The sequence below is a fragment of the Megalopta genalis genome, chromosome 2 (assembly GCF_051020955.1).
Source record: "Megalopta genalis isolate 19385.01 chromosome 2, iyMegGena1_principal, whole genome shotgun sequence".
NCBI classification, from domain to species: domain Eukaryota; kingdom Metazoa; phylum Arthropoda; class Insecta; order Hymenoptera; family Halictidae; genus Megalopta; species Megalopta genalis.
In genome coordinates, this window is record NC_135014.1 from 29,436,166 (window position 1) to 29,455,471 (window position 19,306).

The window sequence follows — 19,306 nt, forward strand, 5'->3', positions numbered from 1 at the left end:
AGGAACAGGTTCTAACCAGAGATCGACCTTGCAGATGGACCTGCAGCGACGTGGCCAGTCGAAAGGACGCGTGTACTGGCGGTGCTACTTTAACGCGGTGACGTGCTTCAAGAGAAAGTGATAACAAGCACAGTAGTCCCAGCTTCGCCTTCGATGCCCGACTCGACGACCCCGTATCATCGCCTCGACCCGCAACTCGGGGACCCCTCGAATCTCCTTCCTCCGTGGCGTGCTTCTCCCGCTCGGCCCACACCAGCAGACGTATAAATCGCGGAACCAACGGAAACTAGGCCCCTAAGTCCCACCGACGAGATCGCTCGGCCCTTCGTCGCGAGTCGGGATCGCGATTCAACTTTCTCTCTCTCTCTCTCTCTCACTCTCTCTCTCTCTCTCTTTCATCTTTTCTCTCGCTTCTCCCGTGTCTTTCGAAGCAGAATCGACCCTCCGTGAAAATATGTTATAGTCCCCATGGCTTATAAAACGACACCGGCATGCTGGACTCCCGATTAAACGTACTTCACTTGTGAAAGCGTATCAAGCAACACGACATTCCGCTGTGCTAGTTCTAATTGGCTCTCGAAACTCGAGCGATCCCTGTTTCCGCAGTTCTACACCGAGATGTCCCGACTCCTTCGCTCCCGTCAAACAACCCCCTGTCTCCGCCTCCTGTAGATCAAGGTTCCCTGGACGCGACACGCGCACGATATCCTACGGACACGTGTCCGCGGCGCTGGTATTATTACATCGAATAAAATGATTATTCAGATTACAAGATTCAGCGTACAAGGGACGCTTGGTTTTATTCGAGTCGCGGCGCTGCAGAGCTCGCGAGTTGCAGCACTGCGCAGGGGTATTATGGCTCAGCCTTCGGACCACCTGATCTTCTACGCACGCAGCACTCGACACAATCTCTACGGCAAGCGTGGACTAGCCTAACGATGTTGTTTGTGCTTGTTCAACTCCCGAGCTTTCCGAATCTAATCAGCGCAAATACAGATCGCGAGGATCCACCCGTCGCTAACTGGAGGCCTCCTCGGCTTTAGCGGCGAGCCCGTGCACTCTCATCGCAACGGACAGCCTCTGCAGGCAGAGCAGCAACTCGCAGTGCTTCGTGTAAGGAAACATGTCGACGGGGACGGCTTTGACCGGCACCAACGGGTCGCCGACGTACTGCTTCGACGGAGGCCTGGCAAGATCCACTAAATTCTTCGCAGCCGCCCGAGGGTCGCAAGCAACGTAGACCAGGCGAGACAGCTTGTTCGCTTTGCGCAGGGTCGACACAGCGCGTTGATCTGGAATATTTTAATGAATTGAGTCGTAGCCAGTTTGCTTCCGTTAGATCGCCGCGTATGATTCCATTTTCGTATCCATCGACCTACAGAAAGTCTATTAAACAAATGCTTGACGAAGCTAAACAAATGCTCTTACGAAGTCCTGCGCGAGGTGGATCGACCACGGCGACGATATCGGTCTTCGTCGTTCTGCGGATCACCGGCGTCAGAATGTCCTCGGCCTTGCCGACGAAGAACTCGCAATTGGTCACGTTGTTCGCCAACGCGTTCTCCCTGGCGTCCTTGATCGCGTCCTCCACCACCTCGAGGCCGAGCACTTCACCGCAATGCTGCGAAGTAGTGCGTTTAATGATAAGATCCTTGGAGGTGTCCATTGTTTAGTTTACCTTCGAGAACGCCAGACCGATGGTCCCAGTACCGCAGCAAATGTCCAGCAACGCAGTGTCTTCGTTCGGTGTTGCTAGGTCGATGGCAGCTTTGTACAACAACTCGGCAGCTGACGTGTTCACCTGGAAGAACGCTTGCGGCGACACCTGGAACTTCATGCCCAGCAGCGTCTCCTCTATGCACTTCGAGCCAGATATGTGAGAGAAATTGTCACCGCTCAACCCGTCGCTGCTCCTATGCAAGAATAAACAGATAGATCGTCCCCAACGAGATCGCCTCTTGTCTTTTGCATTGGTAGTTTACTTCTTGTTCATTATCTGAAAGTGCAAGGACGTGACGCCAGCATCCGCACCCTTTCCCGTCTCGAAAAAGTCCTTTAGCTGTGTCTTCAGTTCCTCCAGCTGTTCGCCGGTCAAATCCTGAGGATGGATGCCCACTATTACCATGAGATGGCCGCACTGGGTCGTCCTGACGGTCACTTGCCTCCAGTGACCGCTATGATCGACCGGTTGGAAGGGCTTCAGATCCGAGTTCCGCATGAACTCTTCCAGTACCTAAAAGTTGCTTGTGCAAAAGACGAGTCTAGTCCAGGGAGCAAGCGTCTCAGGGAACTTACTTTGATCACGACTTTCATCCTGCTGGGAATGTGACACAGGTCGTCTATGGGTCCCACCTCTGTGGATCCAGCCGCGTAACTGGATAGTCTGAATCCTATCATGGTTTCGTTACTGTTCGCGCTTCTACCTACATGCAGATGACACATTGTATGCCCTTTACTTTATTAACATTACCATTGAAACTAATAAAATGTCCAATTACCAACTGTGAATTCACACTTATTTCTGTACTCTGTTATCTTGTCTGCGCTCAGAATGGGAAGTAACTCGCAGGGCAATCCTTGGTGCTTGCCTTTCTGATATTTTAACCAGTCCAGAAGATCGCCCTTACCTTTCTTCAACATCTTGTTACAAATATTTGCCAGAACGGACCTCATTTCCTTTTGCTTCAGCGCCAACTAAAAGTAAACCAGTGTCCTTGTGTTATCCCTACGTCCCTGTTTTATATTCCAACGATTATCTTACTTGATCAGGGTAAGGCATATTCCACAATGGTGTAGTATTGGACTTAATTCTATCCTCCACCGAGAGAGGCTCGCTGTCCTCTGTCTTTAAACGCTTGTTCGCACTTTCCTGTTCCAACTTTCGTTTCACAAATGGATCTGGAGCCGGCTTGGCTATCTGTGTCCCAAATCAAGAACCAAAATATTCAAAAGTCCATTCAGCATCATTGTCAAGGCTTCCTGGAGTAAGCTGCGTAGAAAATATTCTTTATGACTATAGCTTACTCCAAAATGGCTTGAACAAATGATAGTTTGTCTTGAAACTCGAGAGACCTTATCGATTGAGTACTAAGAATTGTTAATGTAAAGTAATTGCTAACAAACAGTGTTTTACCCGAGCAGTAAGTTTCGAGTTTTTCCAAGCAATCCCATTCAGCTTTTCTATGGCTTTTTTACGATTCTCTTCGTTTCTGAAGGATACGTAGAGCCAACCACCTTTTTTCGGCGGTTTCACTTTGCACGTTTGTAGCTCGAGCTTCTCGTTCAGAAACTTTTTGAATTCACCGATTCCGTAATACTTCGGCAGACCATGTATTTCAATTTTATACTTCTCTGACGTGAAGTCAACCCTGTCAAGATATGCGTACGGGTTCTTCTCCGTTCCCGATGATTCGTTCGTAGTCATCTTTACCAAAATTCAATTCCAGTTGTAACCTACACGATACTCGTGTCACTGAACCATGACACGATTCTCTTAATAAAGGGTAATTATGTATTGCAATTAAGTCCACGTGTTTCTCTGTCCCTCTATCAAAACACCACGTGCTGTGATCCGTTGCGTAAGGTTAGGTTCGCGTCGGTCCCAACCTTCTCTGACCGTCACCATAAATGCGAAAATGATCGGAACGAATTTGCATTTGCAGACGGTGAAATTGATTGGTAAATTAAAGATAAAGAAATTTTACGAAGATAATCGAGCATTTCTAATTAATACCTATCAAAGTCAACAAATATGTAAGTAGTAAACAATCTGAGAGATTCTTACTGTTTCCTGCGAAACATAACGTTACTGTATTTTAGTGTACGGTTATCTAAAAATCATTGTGCAAATATAATGCGGTATGTATGTACATTGTTTCTGCAATGCCTTTTATAAATTTGCATGTATCTCGATTCGTCGAAATTTCTGTAAACTGATGTTGTATCTGTTTCGTTTTTATTATAGATCCGGTGTTGCTTCATGTACAAGTTACAATGACTCAAGAAGCAAGAAGTTGTTATTTAAAAAGCAATGATAAAATCTTACTGACAGTACATTTGCCACATCACAAACCAGTTATTGTGGGGCGTTGTCCAGAAACCAACATTACAGACTCGCAGTGTTCTAGACAACAAGGTTTATACTTCTCTGTTTTATTATTTATGTAATTAATGACTAAACTGATCTAAGAACTGTGATTATTTTATTGTAGCCAGATTGTGTGCAGATTATCAAGAATACAAAGTCTCGATTCAACAACTTGGTAAACGGCCTTGTGGGTTCAATGGATTCAAAACTCGTAAAGATGTTAAATTCTTAGGCAAGCATGAAGACTGTTTAGAGATCTTGTATGGTAAATATGCATATGAAATAGAATTCAATCCTCCTCCTCCGAAGAGCTTCCCTTCTGAGAAAAGAGCTAGAGACGTAGATAAAGGCACAGAAAACGAAGAATATTCTTGTAAAATTGCCAAATTCGAAGAAGATAATTTAAATTCTAATACTCCGGACAAAGAAGAACAAGAGGAAAAATCAATAAAAAATACCGAAACCAGTATTCTCAAGTTTTTAAAGAAAGATAATATGAGTTCGGATAAGTTGAAAGGTGGGGCCAGCTCTATGGACCCAAAAGATCAACAAAATATATGGAAGAGTAAAGAAAATGGAGCATTATTAATGTACACAACACACGGAGTAAAGGGTCGTTCGAAGGTACTTAAATAACTCAAGAAGAATGTATGCAGAAATTTATAGGATAATTTTATTTTCAGATAGCCGCGTATGATATGGACGGAACCCTGATAAAAACACGTACCGGTTTAGTATTTCCAAAAGATTATGATGATTGGCAAATCATTTATTCAGAGGTACCTGGAAAATTAAAGAAGCTCCACAGCGATGGTTACAAGATAGTAATTTTCACTAATCAAAGTGGGCTCGGCTCTGCAAGATTGAATGCTAAATCATTCAAAAATAAAATAAAGAACATAGTACAGAGAATTGGGCTGCCGATACAGGTATACTTCCAACTACATTTTATTGAATTTCAATTGTAATTCAATATGTCAAATTTATTTGTAGGTTTTCATAGCCACTGGACACAACGTTTACAGAAAACCATCCATTGGTATGTGGCAGAAATTGGAAGAGGTGAGTATCTAGTGAATTTATAGATTAGCACCTGTGTTTGCGAAAAACTGAATATTAAAAATTAATTTTTAAGAACAACGAATCCATACCAATCGACAAAGCTAATTCATTTTACGTGGGAGACGCAGCCGGTCGTCCAAAAAGTTGGGCTCCTGGAAAGAAAAAAGATCATTCGCTAGTGGACAGATTATTAGCTATGAATTTAGGATTGAAATTTTACACCCCCGAAGAGCACTTTCTTGGTCAGAAGGAACCACGTTACGTACTGCCCACGTTCAATCCAAGAAATATACCAACTATTGAAGTGTGCACAGGGGGTAATGTGACTTCGAGCAAGCAAGAGGTAATTAAAGCAAAAACAATACATACATAATTTTTAAATATATTGTGAGTTACTTAATTATATTTTTAGGTAGTCCTAATGGTTGGATGTCCAGCGTCTGGCAAATCCCATTTTGTTAAGAACTACTTAAGCCACTATGGATACGTAAACAGAGATACTCTTGGGAGCTGGCAAAAGTGTATTAGCGTCACGGAGAAACACCTGCTCGAGAAAAATAGCGTGGTTGTGGATAATACAAATCCTGATCCTGCCTCCAGACAACGATATATAGAGGTGGCCAAGAAACACGGAATTCCTGTTAGATGTTTCGTCATGACAACTAGTACTGATCACGCGAAGCATAATAATAAGGTGACGGAATAATAATAGATAATTACAGTTGTATGCAGGGTGGTCGCGACACGAAACTCTATCAAATTTTTTATTTCAGTTCCGAGAACTAACAGATCCCAGTCACGTGAAAATTACTGAAGTAATAATTAATTCTTACATGTAAGTTAGTGGAAATAAAACGAATTGTTGATTATTATTGTATGGTAATATAAATTTAATCAATTGTATATTTGTTTAGAAAAAATTATCAATCGCCAACTTTGGACGAGGGTTTCACGGAAATCGTGCAAGTCAACTGTGTCCCAAAGTTTCAGAAGAATGATCTCCGAGAGATTTATGAAATGTATTTACTCGAAAGCTAATAATATTAATTATTTCGAAAGATATTTTATTTCGTAACGATAGACGTAAACAGTACTTTAGAACGGTTCTGATTTTCGCTTGAACGCAGTTATATCTTAATTTTTTAATAAAATAATACATTCCACATACTTGTTTGTTTTTATTATCTGGAACGAAGAAACCTGTCAACGACAATTACATTTTTAAATAATATTAAAAATAAATATAAATAATAATAATAATATAAAAAATAAATAATATTTAAATATTATGAGTAGTTGATTACAGTAATGTGTACCTTAGCTTTTGCAAGTATTCTCACCATTTTACTGCGTATCCAATCTGCATTGAATTATGTTTTAATATTGAATTGTCAGCCAATCAGAACAAAGTAATTTCTATTCCTACTCTCGCAAACGAAGCACACTGCGGCCGAAGAGTCTCGCAAAACTTGAGGTATACTGTATTAGACGCGTCATGCGCGCCCGCCCTTAAGGCATGTATAAAAGCGTAGCGTTGCATCGGGCCGGTACATTACTTGTTATTCATTGAAGTTGTACGGTAGATTCTGGAAAATTTAACGTCCTTTAAACACGCGGTATACTATACTTCGGAAGTATGGATAAAAGTGATTATAACCGATAAAAAATGTCACGCTTGATAGTAAAAAATTTGCCGAAAGGTGTAAGTAGTAAACTTTAATCGTACAAGCATGGTAATAAAATCAGAAGCATTTATACGTGACGAAACTTTATAGATTACAGATACTAAGTTAAAAGAACTGTTTAGCCAAAAGGGTTTGGTAACAGACGTGCAATTAAAATACACGAAAGATGGAGTGTTTCGGCGATTCGCATTTATTGGATTTAAATCAGAGGAACAAGCTGTTGCTGCAAAGGAATATTTTGATAAAACCTGTATAGATACTAGCAGAATATCTATCGAACAGTGTGCTGGATTAGGTACCCTAAACATTATAATACATTAAGATTGCTCAGGAATTGCTACACAGTTTATTTGATACATTTAATCTCGTAGGGGATTCTTCTAAACCCAAGTCGTGGAGTAAACATGCATCGGACAGTACTAAGCCTGATGTGCTCGACAAAGATTCTACCAATATTGGAGAAACCGAATCTTTAGATAAGACAGTAAAACCGGAAGTGAAAAAAGAAAACCATAAGAAGAATAAGAAGGAAAATGTTAGGAATGAATTAAAAAAGGCATTGGACAAGGTACGTTTCTATGGCATTGTGTAGTAATAATATAATCTTGATCCAACATTAACACTAATTTGTTTTAGCACAAAGATGATCCTTTATTCGCAGAATTTCTTGCGAGTCATGCAATAAGCAAAAGTGTGTGGACTAACGACACTTTCTTAGACGATACGCAAGAGAATTCTAGCAACAGTGAAGACGATAATGAAAGTGACAATGACAAGGATGAAGATGACAAAAAAGAAGAGGAAGAAGAGCCAAAAGTGGCAAATAAAGTTATATCTGATTTAGAGGTACATAAAATTTGTGTACATTATAAAATTATTTATCTTGATAAAGATAATAATGCTAACTGTTTTTCTATAGTACATGGAAGCTCTGAAGGGGAAAGATGAACAGCATACAGTAAAAAATATCGAAAAGAAAACTACATCCAAACGCGGCTCCCTCAAGTTTTTCACGGTGAAGCTCCACGGGTTAGGATGCAATCACAAGAAGAAGGATGTCAAACACTTTTTCCATCCGCTAAAAGCAAAATCGATAAGAGTACCCCGAAAAATCAAAGGAATAGCTTATGTCGGTTTTAAAACTGAGCAACAATTCAGAAAAGCGATGCTGAAGAACAGAAGTTTCTTAGGTAAAAATCCGGCGGTCAACGTGAGTGAGACATTAATTTATAAAATTGTTCGTTGGTCCTTTCAGATGGTAAACAAATATTTGTAGCAAAGTACGAAGAGAAGGAGAAAGAGGGTGCAGATGAAAACAAGAATCAGATAAATGTTAGGTGGAAGAAGCAAGAAGATGCGCTGAAAGACGAGGAGAATATAGCAGAGTCTGGAAGAATATTTATACGAAATCTATCCTACACCACGACGGAGGAGGACATCCGGAAGCTATTCGAAAACTATGGTATGTCCCAACATCCGAAGGCTAAATGAATAATGTGATAATTGTCACTGTGTTAATCGACTCACTTTCATACCAGGTCCACTGACGGAGGTGAATCTTCCGGTGGACAAGGTAACCAGGAAGCTAAAGTGTTTTGGCACGGTGACCTTCATGATGCCCGAGCACGCCGTGAAAGCATACGGCGAATTAGACGGTACCGTTCTCGGTGGCCGAATGTTGCACCTTCTTCCTGGTATGGCGAAAGTCGATCCAATGGAGTTGCTTAACGAGAAGGGACTGTCCTACAAGGAGAAGAAGGAGCTGAAGATGAAGGCGACTTCTGGGTCCTCCCACAATTGGAACGCCTTGTTCCTGGGTCAGAATGCGGTGGCAGACGCAATCGCCAAAACTTACAATACAACCAAAGAAAGGGTCTTGGAAGACAGCTCGTCGAGAGGATTGAGCGCCGCGGTGAAGCTGGCTCTGGGAGAGACGCAACTAGTCCAAGACACCAGGAGTTTCTTGGAGAATAACGGGGTCTGTTTGGACGCGTTCAATCGACCCGCGGAGAAACGATCCAAGACCGTGATCTTGGTGAAAAATCTGCCTGCTGAGACGCCGGTACGGGACCTCTGTCAGTTGTTCGGTCAGCACGGCGTATTAGGTAGAGTGGTGATGCCACCGTTCGGAATCACGGCCCTGATAGAATTCCTGGAGCCCTCCGAAGCCCGCAACGCGTTCACCAGATTAGCTTATACCAAGTACAAGCATCTGCCTCTCTATCTGGAATGGGCTCCTGAGAACACCTTCTCGAATTCTGCCAAGAAGAGCACAACAGAGCCTGTTGAAGACAATAAAGAGAAGCCAAAGGACCCGCAGGAGACGCCTGAGAAAGAGAAGAACCAGTTACAAGATGATGCTAGCAAGAACAACGAGGTAGAAAGCGAGGATGATGAAGAGCCTGAGCCTGACACCACTCTATTTGTGAAGAACATCAATTTCTCAACAACAAATGAACTACTGAAAACGGTACTTGTTCTGCTTTATTAAGACTTTTAGGCTTCGTTCTTAAGACTAATCTCAAGTATTTAGTATTTCAGAAAATGCGGGCCGATTCATTATGCTTCGGTGGCGACGAAGAATGACCCGAAGAACCCAGGCGGGAAACTATCCATGGGCTACGGGTTCGTCAGGTACAAGAGGAAAGCGGACGCCGATCGTGCCATTAAGACCATGCAGTTGTCCGTACTTGAGGGAAAATCTCTGGAGTTGAAGCGCTCCGAGAGAACTTTAACGTATGCTACTTAGTTTATTCCAGCTCATGGTTGATTTATTGCAAATGGTATTCATGGATATATTTGAACGCAGATCCGATGTGAACACCGCGAGGAAGACTGCGAAGGTGTCCGCTCAGACCAGCACCAAGATCCTCATCAGGAATGTGCCGTTCCAAGCGAATGTAGCAGAGATAACCGAGCTCTTCAAGTACGTTTTTCATGTCGGTTGGATTTTTGTGAATCGTGATTAATGAGAATTCCAACGAATCCGCAGGGCGTTCGGGGAGCTGAAGGCAGTCAGGCTGCCGAGAAAACTGGTCGGCGTGGAGAAGCACAGAGGTTTCGGGTTCGTCGAGTTCTACACGAAAAGTGAAGCGAAGGTACAGTCTACGAACCGATGCCGATGCGTCGTTTTTTACTTGGCCAATCAATTAAATCCCCTCTTTTCACAGAAAGCGTTCACGGCCTTGTGCCAGAGCACTCACTTGTACGGTCGAAGGTTGGCGCTGGAGTGGGCACAGAGCGACGAGGGCGTCGAGGCGCTCAGGAAAAGAACCGCCAAACATTTTCACCAAGGTATGTTCTCCCAACGATCAACTTACCCAGCAAGCATCCGTATCGTTAACCCGACTACTCATTTGCAGAGGAGACAGCGCCGAGAAATAAGAAGGCCACCATCAGCGCCGAAGACGTCGGCCTGGAATAAACTGCGTCCGAAGAACGGGAATTTACATAAAGATCCGAAAACAATTCTATCCTCGAAACAAAGAATCCCTCTGGGACTCGACAGAGGCGTGTACATAGCAACGAATAAACTATCAACTCACGAAGGCTTTGCTTTCTTATCTTGACCGCGCGTTTCATCCGGTAACGCGTCGGCTGGCAGCGATTCAAAGCTTCGCGTCGAAAGCGAAAAACATCGTCGTCGAGGGCGTGGAACGGCATTGACCTTCGCGTCACGTCGACGGTTCTTTCTCTCGCCTCGGTTTTCTCGAAAATACTTGGGATTTCTGCCGCGTCCCGGCTACTAATGCCATGTATTTGGGCTCCTGATAGCGTTCCCGACGCCGTTTAATCGCCGAGCCACGTCCCGGCCGATTTAATTGCAGCCTCGAGACCGGCTGTTGCACCTCGTTCCGATGCAAGAATGCATTCGCTGGTTTTCAACCTGTTCGCGAGCATAATCGCGATCCGCAATCGGCGGAAACCGATTTTATGGCCGGCCTTATGGGACCTCGGGATTAACTATTTTCTGTAATTTTATTCTAAATCCGACAAAGCACTTCCGATCTAGACAAAGAGAAATTCCCAAATCCTGTTCTTAGAGTCGAGAAGAAATATCCGACAAAGCACTTCTTCTCGACTCTAAGAACAGGATTTGGGAATTTCTCTTGGGCAAAGCGAAAGGACGTACCCCTGTGAAACCTCGCAGACCGTTTAACTAATATTCGGACCGTGTTCTTCATGTTCGTGTCCTGTTGTCGGAGCATCAGCGTTCAAGAGCACCAGTTTTTGGCACCGCGGGGCGGTGCGCGAGGCGCAAAATAAACGAATTCCTTTCGCTCGTTCATCCCCTATCAATCTACTCTAATCCCGGAGCCGTTCACGATGAAGATTCACATTTTTCAAATATTTATAGACCAGTCGCTCGGTTCCAAAAAATAAAATAAAAATAGTGAGGCGCGGCTCGATTTGCATAGACATTCCTGGACGGCCCGGCTCGGCAGAAATAGGCGAAAAAGCGTCTGAAAAATACGACGGTCCCGCGTTATCAATATTAAAAGACGCCCGTGGAGGGAAGAAATGTTTTCCTTTCACCTACGCGGCCGAAGACGACGGCAGGAGGGGGCTCTCGGTGGTGGTGAAGGAGGTGGAGGGACGACCCATGAAAGTAACAGTGCCTTCTCCGCGTTCCGTCCGAGAACTCAGTCCTTGTGTCCCAGCTCTGGCGAACGGTGTGGAGAAGCTCTCTATTTCTCGCGCGAGTTCCAACTTGTGGCCCAGCTGTGCGAACGTGTCCGAGGCAGCACAAGGTCGCGAACCGTGCGCCGGAAACGCGTGCACCAAGGACTATCGCGTCGAAGCGGTCGTGGTGCGCGCTATGTGCTCGAGCTGATCCAGTCGCGAGAACATTCGACACGGGATAGCTGCTGGCTCCAGCTACCAAAATGGACTGGGTGAGTCTCCTCGTCCGGCGAACAGCTCGCGAGATCGATTTAACCGCGACGGGGGAAGAATTCTCTCAGAAATTGGGGTTGTTTCAATTTTGCTAGTTCAATTTTCAATCGGCTCCTCGAACTTAGGAACGCGGCGAGCATCGTTGAGACAATTTAGAGCATCGTTGGGGCCGAGATCGACGACGCGAGGCTGACAAATTAGATAAGATCCCCTGAGGAAGAGGGCGAAGACCTGTGAGCATCTTCGGAAAGAATCGATTGCGGAAGACCAGAGGTTCGCTTCGCCTTATCTAAAGGCTCTGTAGGCTCGATAGGAATCGGTTTACGTCCAAAATGCACGGTAGGCTCGTCGTAGATCAAAATTGAAGACAATAAACGGGCAGAAGGTGAGCGGGACCAAGGCCGCGATCGAATGAAAACAAGAGTCGAACGAAGGCCGATCTCCGATAAAAAAAAGGAAAAAAAAGAACACGAAGCTCCGCCGATACGGTCACGAAGATCGAGGATGTCCTCGCCGGTTGGGGGATTTCTAGTCGCAGATTAGGTGTCCCGTATGCTTCGGCGAGCCCGTTGCCGGAGAGCTCGACGCCTGGCGCGCGCGGATGCGAGCTGGCGGCGAGTAGAGAGCGTCCGTGGCCGGTCTCGGAGGGCTCGCTGGAACGTGTCGATTGGCACTGTTGGCTCGCCGATAAACGATAAACGCCGATAAAAGGCAGCCAGGCGGCGGGCAGGTACTTGAATGGATCGGATCTTGCGAAATTCTTCTGGGTCGTTGATCGATTCCACTTTCTCCGCGTGTCGGTCGAGCACGCGCGTGCCCGCGCTCGTATGCGTGCGGGCCCGAGCCCGAGCCCGAGCCGGTGTCCACCGAGGGGAAAAAGAGAACGAGAAGGAATTCCGCTCCGGGCACGGTTCTTTCTGGTCCCGGCGACGCGCGTCGTGTTTTCGTAGGCTTCGAAACTGGAACCGGCTGGATCTCGTTCGAGGGCGCGATCTGCATGCGTATCGAATACCTGGGCACGATCGTTGGCTTCCTGGCTTCGCCGCGGCGGCGGCGGAGGAGGAGGAGCAGGAGGAAATCTACCGGTTATTCGAGACACGCTGAGCCCTGTCTCGATCAAGCAAACATGGAGCGAACGTGTGTGCGGAGCAATTCGAGATTGCAAAACTGTGAGCCGAGGCCGGCGCACGTCGGGCCGCGACGCCGCGGTTGCCCGGTCCCCGAGATTCCTCCCCTAAAATCGAATCTGTTTCAGCCATTTGCGACGTTGACCCATCGTCGTGGATTATCGGGCCAGCCTCGCGAGGAACATGTTCCTCTGTCGGCAATATTTTGAAGAATTTCCAATCGCTGTAGCCGCGAGAAAAATCGTAAGAGTATCACAGTTCTCGTCGTCCGGTACTTTGGATCTCGTTCTCGAAGCAATCGATCGTTTCCGCCGTGTTTCGCCGAAGCCCGGACCTTCCAACTTCGCTTTCGAGACGATCCCTGCGGTTACTTTTCACCGGCCGAAGGGAGCTTACACCATAAAGACGGATGACCCGATGTGGCGTCAAGACTTTCCTCGGAATCACAGCCTTGCCGAGTTAAAACCGGCGCGGGATATCAGCGTAACGTTTGACAGAGGGTTCGGGGAAGGTGTCCGACGAGCCGAACCATAATTTCGGACGCTTATAACGGGGGAAAAAACAGCATCGAACGGGCTCGATAGCTCGCGGCGATCGACGAGCGTCCTCGCGGCTTCGAGCGTTCGCGGGATTGGAAATTCGAGCGCCGCCGGGCGATTTTCGAGGAAGGATCGATCGAAAATCGTTGTGCAATGATTCGACGAAAGCGGCGAAGAGATTCGTGGGGCTTTCCTGCGAGCTCTTCGGCCGGCTTTCACGAATATCGATCGGCTGCTCTCACGACGATTACCGAGAAAGAGAGAGAAAGAGGTGTCCGGACGCGACTCGAGCTTCTGGAACGGACTGGAAAAATGCTCGTCGACACCTCGGCGACCTTCGCGAGGTCCGATCCTCGTCGCTGGAACGAGATGTCCCCGAGGAATGCGCGAGGGACGAGGAAAGCCTCGCTCCGCGAGGAGAAGCGAAGGGGAGAAGCCGGTCGATGAAAACGAGAGAAGAGGAATACAAGCGAAATAACCGCTGAATCGAGCGAGGAAGGTCAGCCGGTGACCTTTCCTTCGAGACACGCGGACCGATCCTTCCATCGTTCGATCGATGATCGCGATCCTCCGTTCGCGATTCGCGAGCTGCGACAACGAGCTTTCGCATAAATTAAAACTCTCCGCGATCGAGTTCTTCTGCTCTCGATTGTTGAAATAATATCGGCGTTAACGGCCGGCGATAGGCGAGAAAGCCAACGGATATACATATTGTTTGCTCGCCGGTTTCGGCGAAGCGGTTTGCTTTCTTCGTTGCACGGCTTGGAATTTCTCTGGTTGAGTCACCGCCAGGACCTTTAGACTCGCGGCCAGGATCTGCATTCCCGACGGCAGAGATCCGTTGATCCTGCTTTCGCGACCTCTCCGGTCGGTTTCCAATCCCCGCGAGAATTCCACTCGGCGAACCAAACAAATCGAGGGACATTATAAAACGTGGACCACGGCGAGTCATTTGGAACGTCCACTTTTAAACGTCGCTTGGGACAGGGTTCCGAATAAATTGCAGAACAAAGGGGAGACCTTTCTCTGGGAGAAAGAGAACGAGGTATGGAGCGAAAGGAGCGCATTATCTTCGGACGGTCGTGGTCCGTCGAGATTCCGCCCGGCAATTAAGGATGACAAAGGATATTTCATTAGCGGCGCGACCGTTCCATTAGTTTCCTGGTAAACGGAGCGAAAGAAAAAAGAGAGAAGAGAGAGAGGGACGGAGAGCAACGGGTGCACCACAGCCTCGAAGCAAATTCCGCGGAAAGTAAAAGTGACCGAGCCACGGTAGATTTATCCGACGGCGACGGATCGAGGTGATTTTACTTTCGATCCCGCGGCTCGTTTCGCCGGGATGCGAATTTATTCGCCCGCTCCCTCGATCGCTCGATTTACCATTCGCGATCGATCGTCGTCACGATAATTAATCGGCCGACGTCGCTCCTCGATCCCGATCGATCCATTCGAAAACGTTTCTTCTCGTTGCCCGAGCCCGCGGCACGGAACGCGCGTAAATTCCGCGGCTCGGGTTTTTCGTGCCTCGACCCAGGCCGCTCCCAAATCACCCAGTTCACCTTTAACTCGGCCTGCTACCGGATCCGAGTCCCGCCAAGGTCAAGTCGCCGCGCGCACCGCGTCCACTTTTTCTTCCCATTCTGTCCGCGCTCGCCGAAAACAACGCGGACAGGTTCTCCTCGAGGCCCGATTTTTCGCGGTGGAACCGCGCGGCAAACCAGTTCGCTGCCATCGTGATAATAGTAATCCGAACGCGTCGAAGGACACGTTGTCGAACTCGCGTTGAACTCGTCCGTCCTCTTTTTCCCACGGTGCTCCTTATCGTTTAACGTTTTCGTTCGCCGTTTTCTCTTCTCTTCTTTATTCGCGCTGCTAAGCTGTTTCACCGCCACTGCAATCTCGAAATCGGGCCGACAACAGCTCGCGACTGCGGTTCGCTCCTTGCAGCGATTATCTGGAAAGACAAGCGAATATATAGCGTATAGAACGATAGAACACTGTCGTCGTTGTCGCACCGGCGAACGCGTCTCTCGGTGCAGTCATCGATGCAACGGTATCGCATCGCGTAGCCATCCTTATCCGCAGCGAACCGTTCAATCGACGCCGACGCGCGCAACGGTGCAACGCGTAACGCGCGACTCGAATGCAAACGAGCTCGAAATGATCGACCGGCGATCGATTGCACAACCGATCTCGTTCTCGTATCACGTTACCGACGTCCCGTAATCGCCGCCCTTCATAGATACCGCGTCATCGACGCATTCCGATCTCGTTGCGCCGCAAATCGACGACTCGGCTCCATTGGGAAACGAAAAATTACTTCGAACGATGTTGTTGCATCGAGCGGAGCTTTGTACAGGGAGTCCCAAAATTATGGTGCTTCCGGGAAATGAGGGATTCCTGAAGCCATTTGGAGCAACTTTTTCCTCAGCGAAAATGCAATCCGCCGCTTCGTTTGCGAATTATCAACGAAAAACCGCGGCCAATGAGAGGCGAGCTCGGCTGGCGCGAGCCGAGTCAACGAGCGGGAGAAGCTCCGGTCCGCTGATTGGCTCGCCGCCTAGCGCCGCCTACCGCCTCTCATTGGTCACCGTTTTTCGTTGATAACTCGCAAACGAAGCCGCGCATTGCATTTTCGCTAAGGAAAAAGTTACTTCGAATTACCCGAGGAATCACCCTGTTTCAGCTGTTAACATGATTATGGAACACCATGTATATCGTTCATTGGTTTGGGTAATGTTGCCTCTAGAACGATTCCTCGTCGAGATTTACGAGCGTCGAGATTTACGCCGAGATAACGGCGTGCCGTTCGTTGCGGGCGTCGAAGTCCCCGGCCCAACCATAAAACGCACTATGAACGTGTTTGCCCGGCGAGCAATGCCCGAACAACGTTTCGCGCAACTTTCGCGGCCGAGTTCATTGAATTCCCGTTGCTAAACGATTTGTTGGAGCCTCTTCGACGACGATTCGCCTCGCCGCGAAATTAGCTTTAAATTATTTATTATATTTAAATAGCATAAATTAGCGAAATTAGCGGAGGGCCGTTCTTTTAAATGCGTCCGAAGGATGATCGGACGGATTAATTAATCAGAATTTATACAAAATTTTTGGACGCTCGAACGGATTCGCGTACGAGGACCTAATAATTAGGGCACGTTTATGGTATTTTTCTGTAGCTTAATTATAACGAAACTGCGCCGATATTTTCAGTCATTTGACGCCCAAACGTAACACTCGCGTCTTTTATTTTACTGTTGTTGAAATTATGAGAGTCTCTCTTCTAGGAAACAATCGAATAGACTTTTTAACTCAAGAACACGCTATAATAAAACTAACGAAAGTTTCAGTCATTTGACGCCTAAACGTAACACACGCGTCTTTTATTTTACCGTCGTTGAAATTACGAGAGAAAACAATCGAATAGACTTTTTAATTCAAGAACACGCTATAAAAAAAAATAACGAAAGATCTCAATAATTTCATTCTTGTAATTCTTATAAAGCAACACACAGCAAAAGTGTTTAACGTTATGGTTCCTCGAACGCCATCTTTAACACTAGATCTACAGAACCCGACAAGATGGCGGGTTACTAATTTTGTAGATTACGATTATTCATATCGTGAAGATACATTTACGAGTTATTTGAAAAAATATTACAATAATACTTGTAAAAACCAGAATAAACGCCTTATTTGTTACTTTTACAAGCTAATATAAAACAGCTCCGTAAATCTAGCGTTAAATTAATAAATCCAGTTCATTGTTTCGGAAAGATTTGTTCCGTCGCGAACAAAATGAATCGAATTCGAACGAAATTTTCCTGATCGACGATACGGCGCATCGGAAAATCTGTGAAACGTAAACATTTCCGTGTGAAACGATAAAATCTAACTATACGTATATATATATCCACGCTTCGTTCCCATCGTGCTCCAAGATCAACGCACCCGAACAGGATTAAATTCTGAAACGCGAGAGCAAAGAATAATCGTCGGCCGGCTCGGGTCTGCGACACCTGTCGTAAAACAAGCGATATCTAATGAAATTTAAAGGCTCGACGGGTTCCGCCGCTTTCTCGCGCCGCGGAACGGGATTCTGATATGAAGGAATCGGCCGGGAACGCGTGTGCGCGGCTCGAAAAATTCTCCCCCCGGACCCTTCTAAATGTCAAATCACTTTCTACCGGGGCCTCACGGGAGGCTCCGGGTCTTGTCTGCGAGATCGCACTTGCGGCCCGTAAAACGGGCCTGCAACGCGGCTGTGAACGCGCGCGAAAAACCACCTGCCTCGACGGGCCAGTTCCTTTCGGACAGTTTCGTAACCGGAACGGAAAGCGTCTGGACGCAACCCGTCACGGAATCCCGTCGCGACCGCTTCCAGGAAACATATTATCCAATTCCTTCCTACGGCGGGTAAATCGGCGCGACAGCTTCTAATCGCTGGACTGCGGGCGCCAATCGCCGGTTCTCTACATTTTTACCGAACTGATCGGCGCCGACAAAAATCGAGCAGTTACTGTCGCTGCGACTGGTTTTGTCTCTGATGCGAATCGCGCCGATCCTTAATGCAATGTTTCGTGAATTCCGGTGTTGAAAGAGAAGGTTAAAATTTCGTCTGAGATCGTCCAAGATCTCTTGAATTCGCTGTTCCGGTCATCGCGGATTGGTGAAACAAGCTTCCAGATTGTTTCGAACTCTAAGCTTGCTTTATTGCACTGTTTCATAAAATTCAAGAAGGGAAAATCGAGATTCCATTTGGTACGAAATTTAGGTTACATAGGCGCGATTCGAAGGCAATTCGGAGGCTACATGACACGATTCGAAGGCAATTCGGAGATCACAGATACGATTCGAAGGCAATTCAAAGGCCACAGAGATGATTCGAAGACAATTAGGAGGCTACATGACACGATTGAAAAGCCATTCGGAGGCCACATATGCCACGATTCGAAGGCAATTCGGAGGCAACAGACGCGATTCGAAGGTAATTCGGAGGCCAGAGACATGATTCGAAGGCAATTAGAAGGACACTACATGATTTGAAGGCAATTAGAAGGCCACATGACGCGATTCGGTGGCCACAGATGCAATTTGAAGGCAATTCGAAGGCCACAGACACGATTGAAAAGCCATCCGGAGGTCACGTGACACTTCATTTTCGAATTCAATAAACTTCAATTTTCACAACCAACGGACAACTCCGTCGGGCCTTAGAATCGGCTTAACGATAAATCGCAAAGGCGTAGGACCGGCGCAGAGAAATTCACAACAATCCAAAATATGGCATTTCCGGGAGAAATTGCTGTACTAACGAGCAATTACGTCACTCGCGTGGTTACCGCTTTATGCAAATTCCCGTCCCACTGTTTTAAAAAATCACAAGAAAACAAAAATAAAAGTTTCCATCTTAGGGCTCACATTCCGGCGGAGAGCTCGATTCCGGTGGAAGAGGAAACAAGATCCGAAAGGCGGACATTAATATACCCGCAAGCCGTAGATACGTAAAACGATAGGATCCGCGAGGAATTGCGCTCTGAAAGCGGCTCGCCGCGCGGGCGAAAGGGAAACGCGGGAAAACGCGGCGGATTCCGTGGCGGCGCGGCCGCGGCCGCGGCAAACGGCCGTGGAATGCGCTATACGCGATTCGAGATAATCTGGCCCGATCTACAGCCTCCCTCTAAGCACCAGCTAATTGTTTCGGCGCGCAGGAACGCCGTTACGTCGTAACGTAACGCGAACGTAACGCGCGCTCGTCGGCCGAAACGCGCGAGAAAGTCGCCGCGCCGCGCGCGCCTTCTTTCTTCTTGCTTTCTCTTTACGCGTTCTGCGGGTTGCGTAACCAGAGGAGGGGCCCGATCGGGTGTCGCGGGCCCCCCCGATTCGGCTTCGCCCGGATCATCCGCGGGATCT

The 19,306-nt window shown here is 47.0% G+C and overlaps 5 protein-coding genes and 1 long non-coding RNA gene across 11 annotated transcripts in view; 4 read left to right on the forward strand and 2 right to left on the reverse strand.

The window, feature by feature from the left end:
- The window catches only part of LOC117229961 (uncharacterized), a 78,349-nt gene extending 75,841 nt beyond the window's left edge, over positions 1-2,508 (forward strand). For both annotated transcript variants that reach the window (XM_076519036.1, XM_076519035.1), the window contains exon 7: positions 35-2,508. In XM_076519036.1, coding sequence (XP_076375151.1) covers positions 35-121 — 87 coding nt within the window. In that variant the 3' untranslated portion in view covers positions 122-2,508. The remainder of the gene's footprint in view (positions 1-34) is intronic.
- Positions 767-3,424, reverse strand: LOC117229967 (tRNA (uracil-5-)-methyltransferase homolog A). The gene is made up of 8 exons (XM_033486936.2): positions 3,134-3,424; positions 2,762-2,917; positions 2,499-2,694; positions 2,296-2,423; positions 1,983-2,233; positions 1,679-1,913; positions 1,429-1,621; positions 767-1,292 (listed from the first exon to the last, which is right to left on the reverse strand). Exons 1-8 carry the CDS (start codon positions 3,422-3,424, stop codon positions 1,018-1,020), a joined length of 1,725 nt encoding a protein of 574 aa, XP_033342827.2. The 3' UTR covers positions 767-1,017.
- On the forward strand, positions 3,382-6,316 carry PNKP (Polynucleotide kinase 3'-phosphatase). Of its 4 annotated transcripts, XM_033486935.2 has the most exons (11): positions 3,382-3,503; positions 3,663-3,753; positions 3,820-3,858; positions 3,965-4,135; positions 4,212-4,711; positions 4,771-5,016; positions 5,081-5,149; positions 5,223-5,492; positions 5,562-5,843; positions 5,923-5,984; positions 6,064-6,316. In XM_033486935.2, the coding sequence occupies exons 4-11, from the start codon at positions 3,994-3,996 to the stop codon at positions 6,185-6,187; spliced, it is 1,695 nt and encodes a 564-aa protein (XP_033342826.2). In that variant the 5' UTR covers positions 3,382-3,503; positions 3,663-3,753; positions 3,820-3,858; positions 3,965-3,993; the 3' UTR covers positions 6,188-6,316. The 4 variants fall into 4 exon arrangements, with proteins under 4 accessions (XP_033342826.2, XP_076375135.1, XP_076375136.1 ...); XM_076519020.1 differs by lacking the exon at positions 3,382-3,503 and having other exon boundaries at positions 3,612-3,753; XM_076519021.1 differs by lacking the exon at positions 3,382-3,503 and having other exon boundaries at positions 3,612-3,753; positions 3,820-4,135.
- On the reverse strand, positions 5,162-6,514 carry LOC143258842 (uncharacterized). The gene is made up of 3 exons (XR_013032737.1): positions 6,466-6,514; positions 6,318-6,349; positions 5,162-5,301 (listed from the first exon to the last, which is right to left on the reverse strand). It is a non-coding gene; the product is annotated as an uncharacterized LOC143258842 (long non-coding RNA).
- A 167-nt stretch (positions 6,515-6,681) lies between these two features.
- Positions 6,682-10,382, forward strand: LOC117230009 (putative RNA-binding protein 19). Its single transcript, XM_033487033.2, has 12 exons — positions 6,682-6,851; positions 6,925-7,129; positions 7,206-7,402; positions 7,471-7,680; positions 7,754-8,024; positions 8,090-8,296; positions 8,373-9,304; positions 9,368-9,570; positions 9,644-9,760; positions 9,827-9,932; positions 10,005-10,128; positions 10,197-10,382. Exons 1-12 carry the CDS (start codon positions 6,816-6,818, stop codon positions 10,256-10,258), a joined length of 2,670 nt encoding a protein of 889 aa, XP_033342924.2. The 5' UTR covers positions 6,682-6,815; the 3' UTR covers positions 10,259-10,382.
- A 1,051-nt stretch (positions 10,383-11,433) lies between these two features.
- LOC117230010 (uncharacterized) overlaps positions 11,434-19,306 on the forward strand; it is a 31,157-nt gene continuing 23,284 nt past the window's right edge. The window contains exon 1 of one of the 2 annotated variants that reach the window (XM_076519000.1): positions 11,434-11,729. In XM_076519000.1, coding sequence (XP_076375115.1) covers positions 11,721-11,729 — 9 coding nt within the window. In that variant the 5' untranslated portion in view covers positions 11,434-11,720. The remainder of the gene's footprint in view (positions 11,730-19,306) is intronic. The other variant, XM_033487035.2, reaches the window with a different exon arrangement.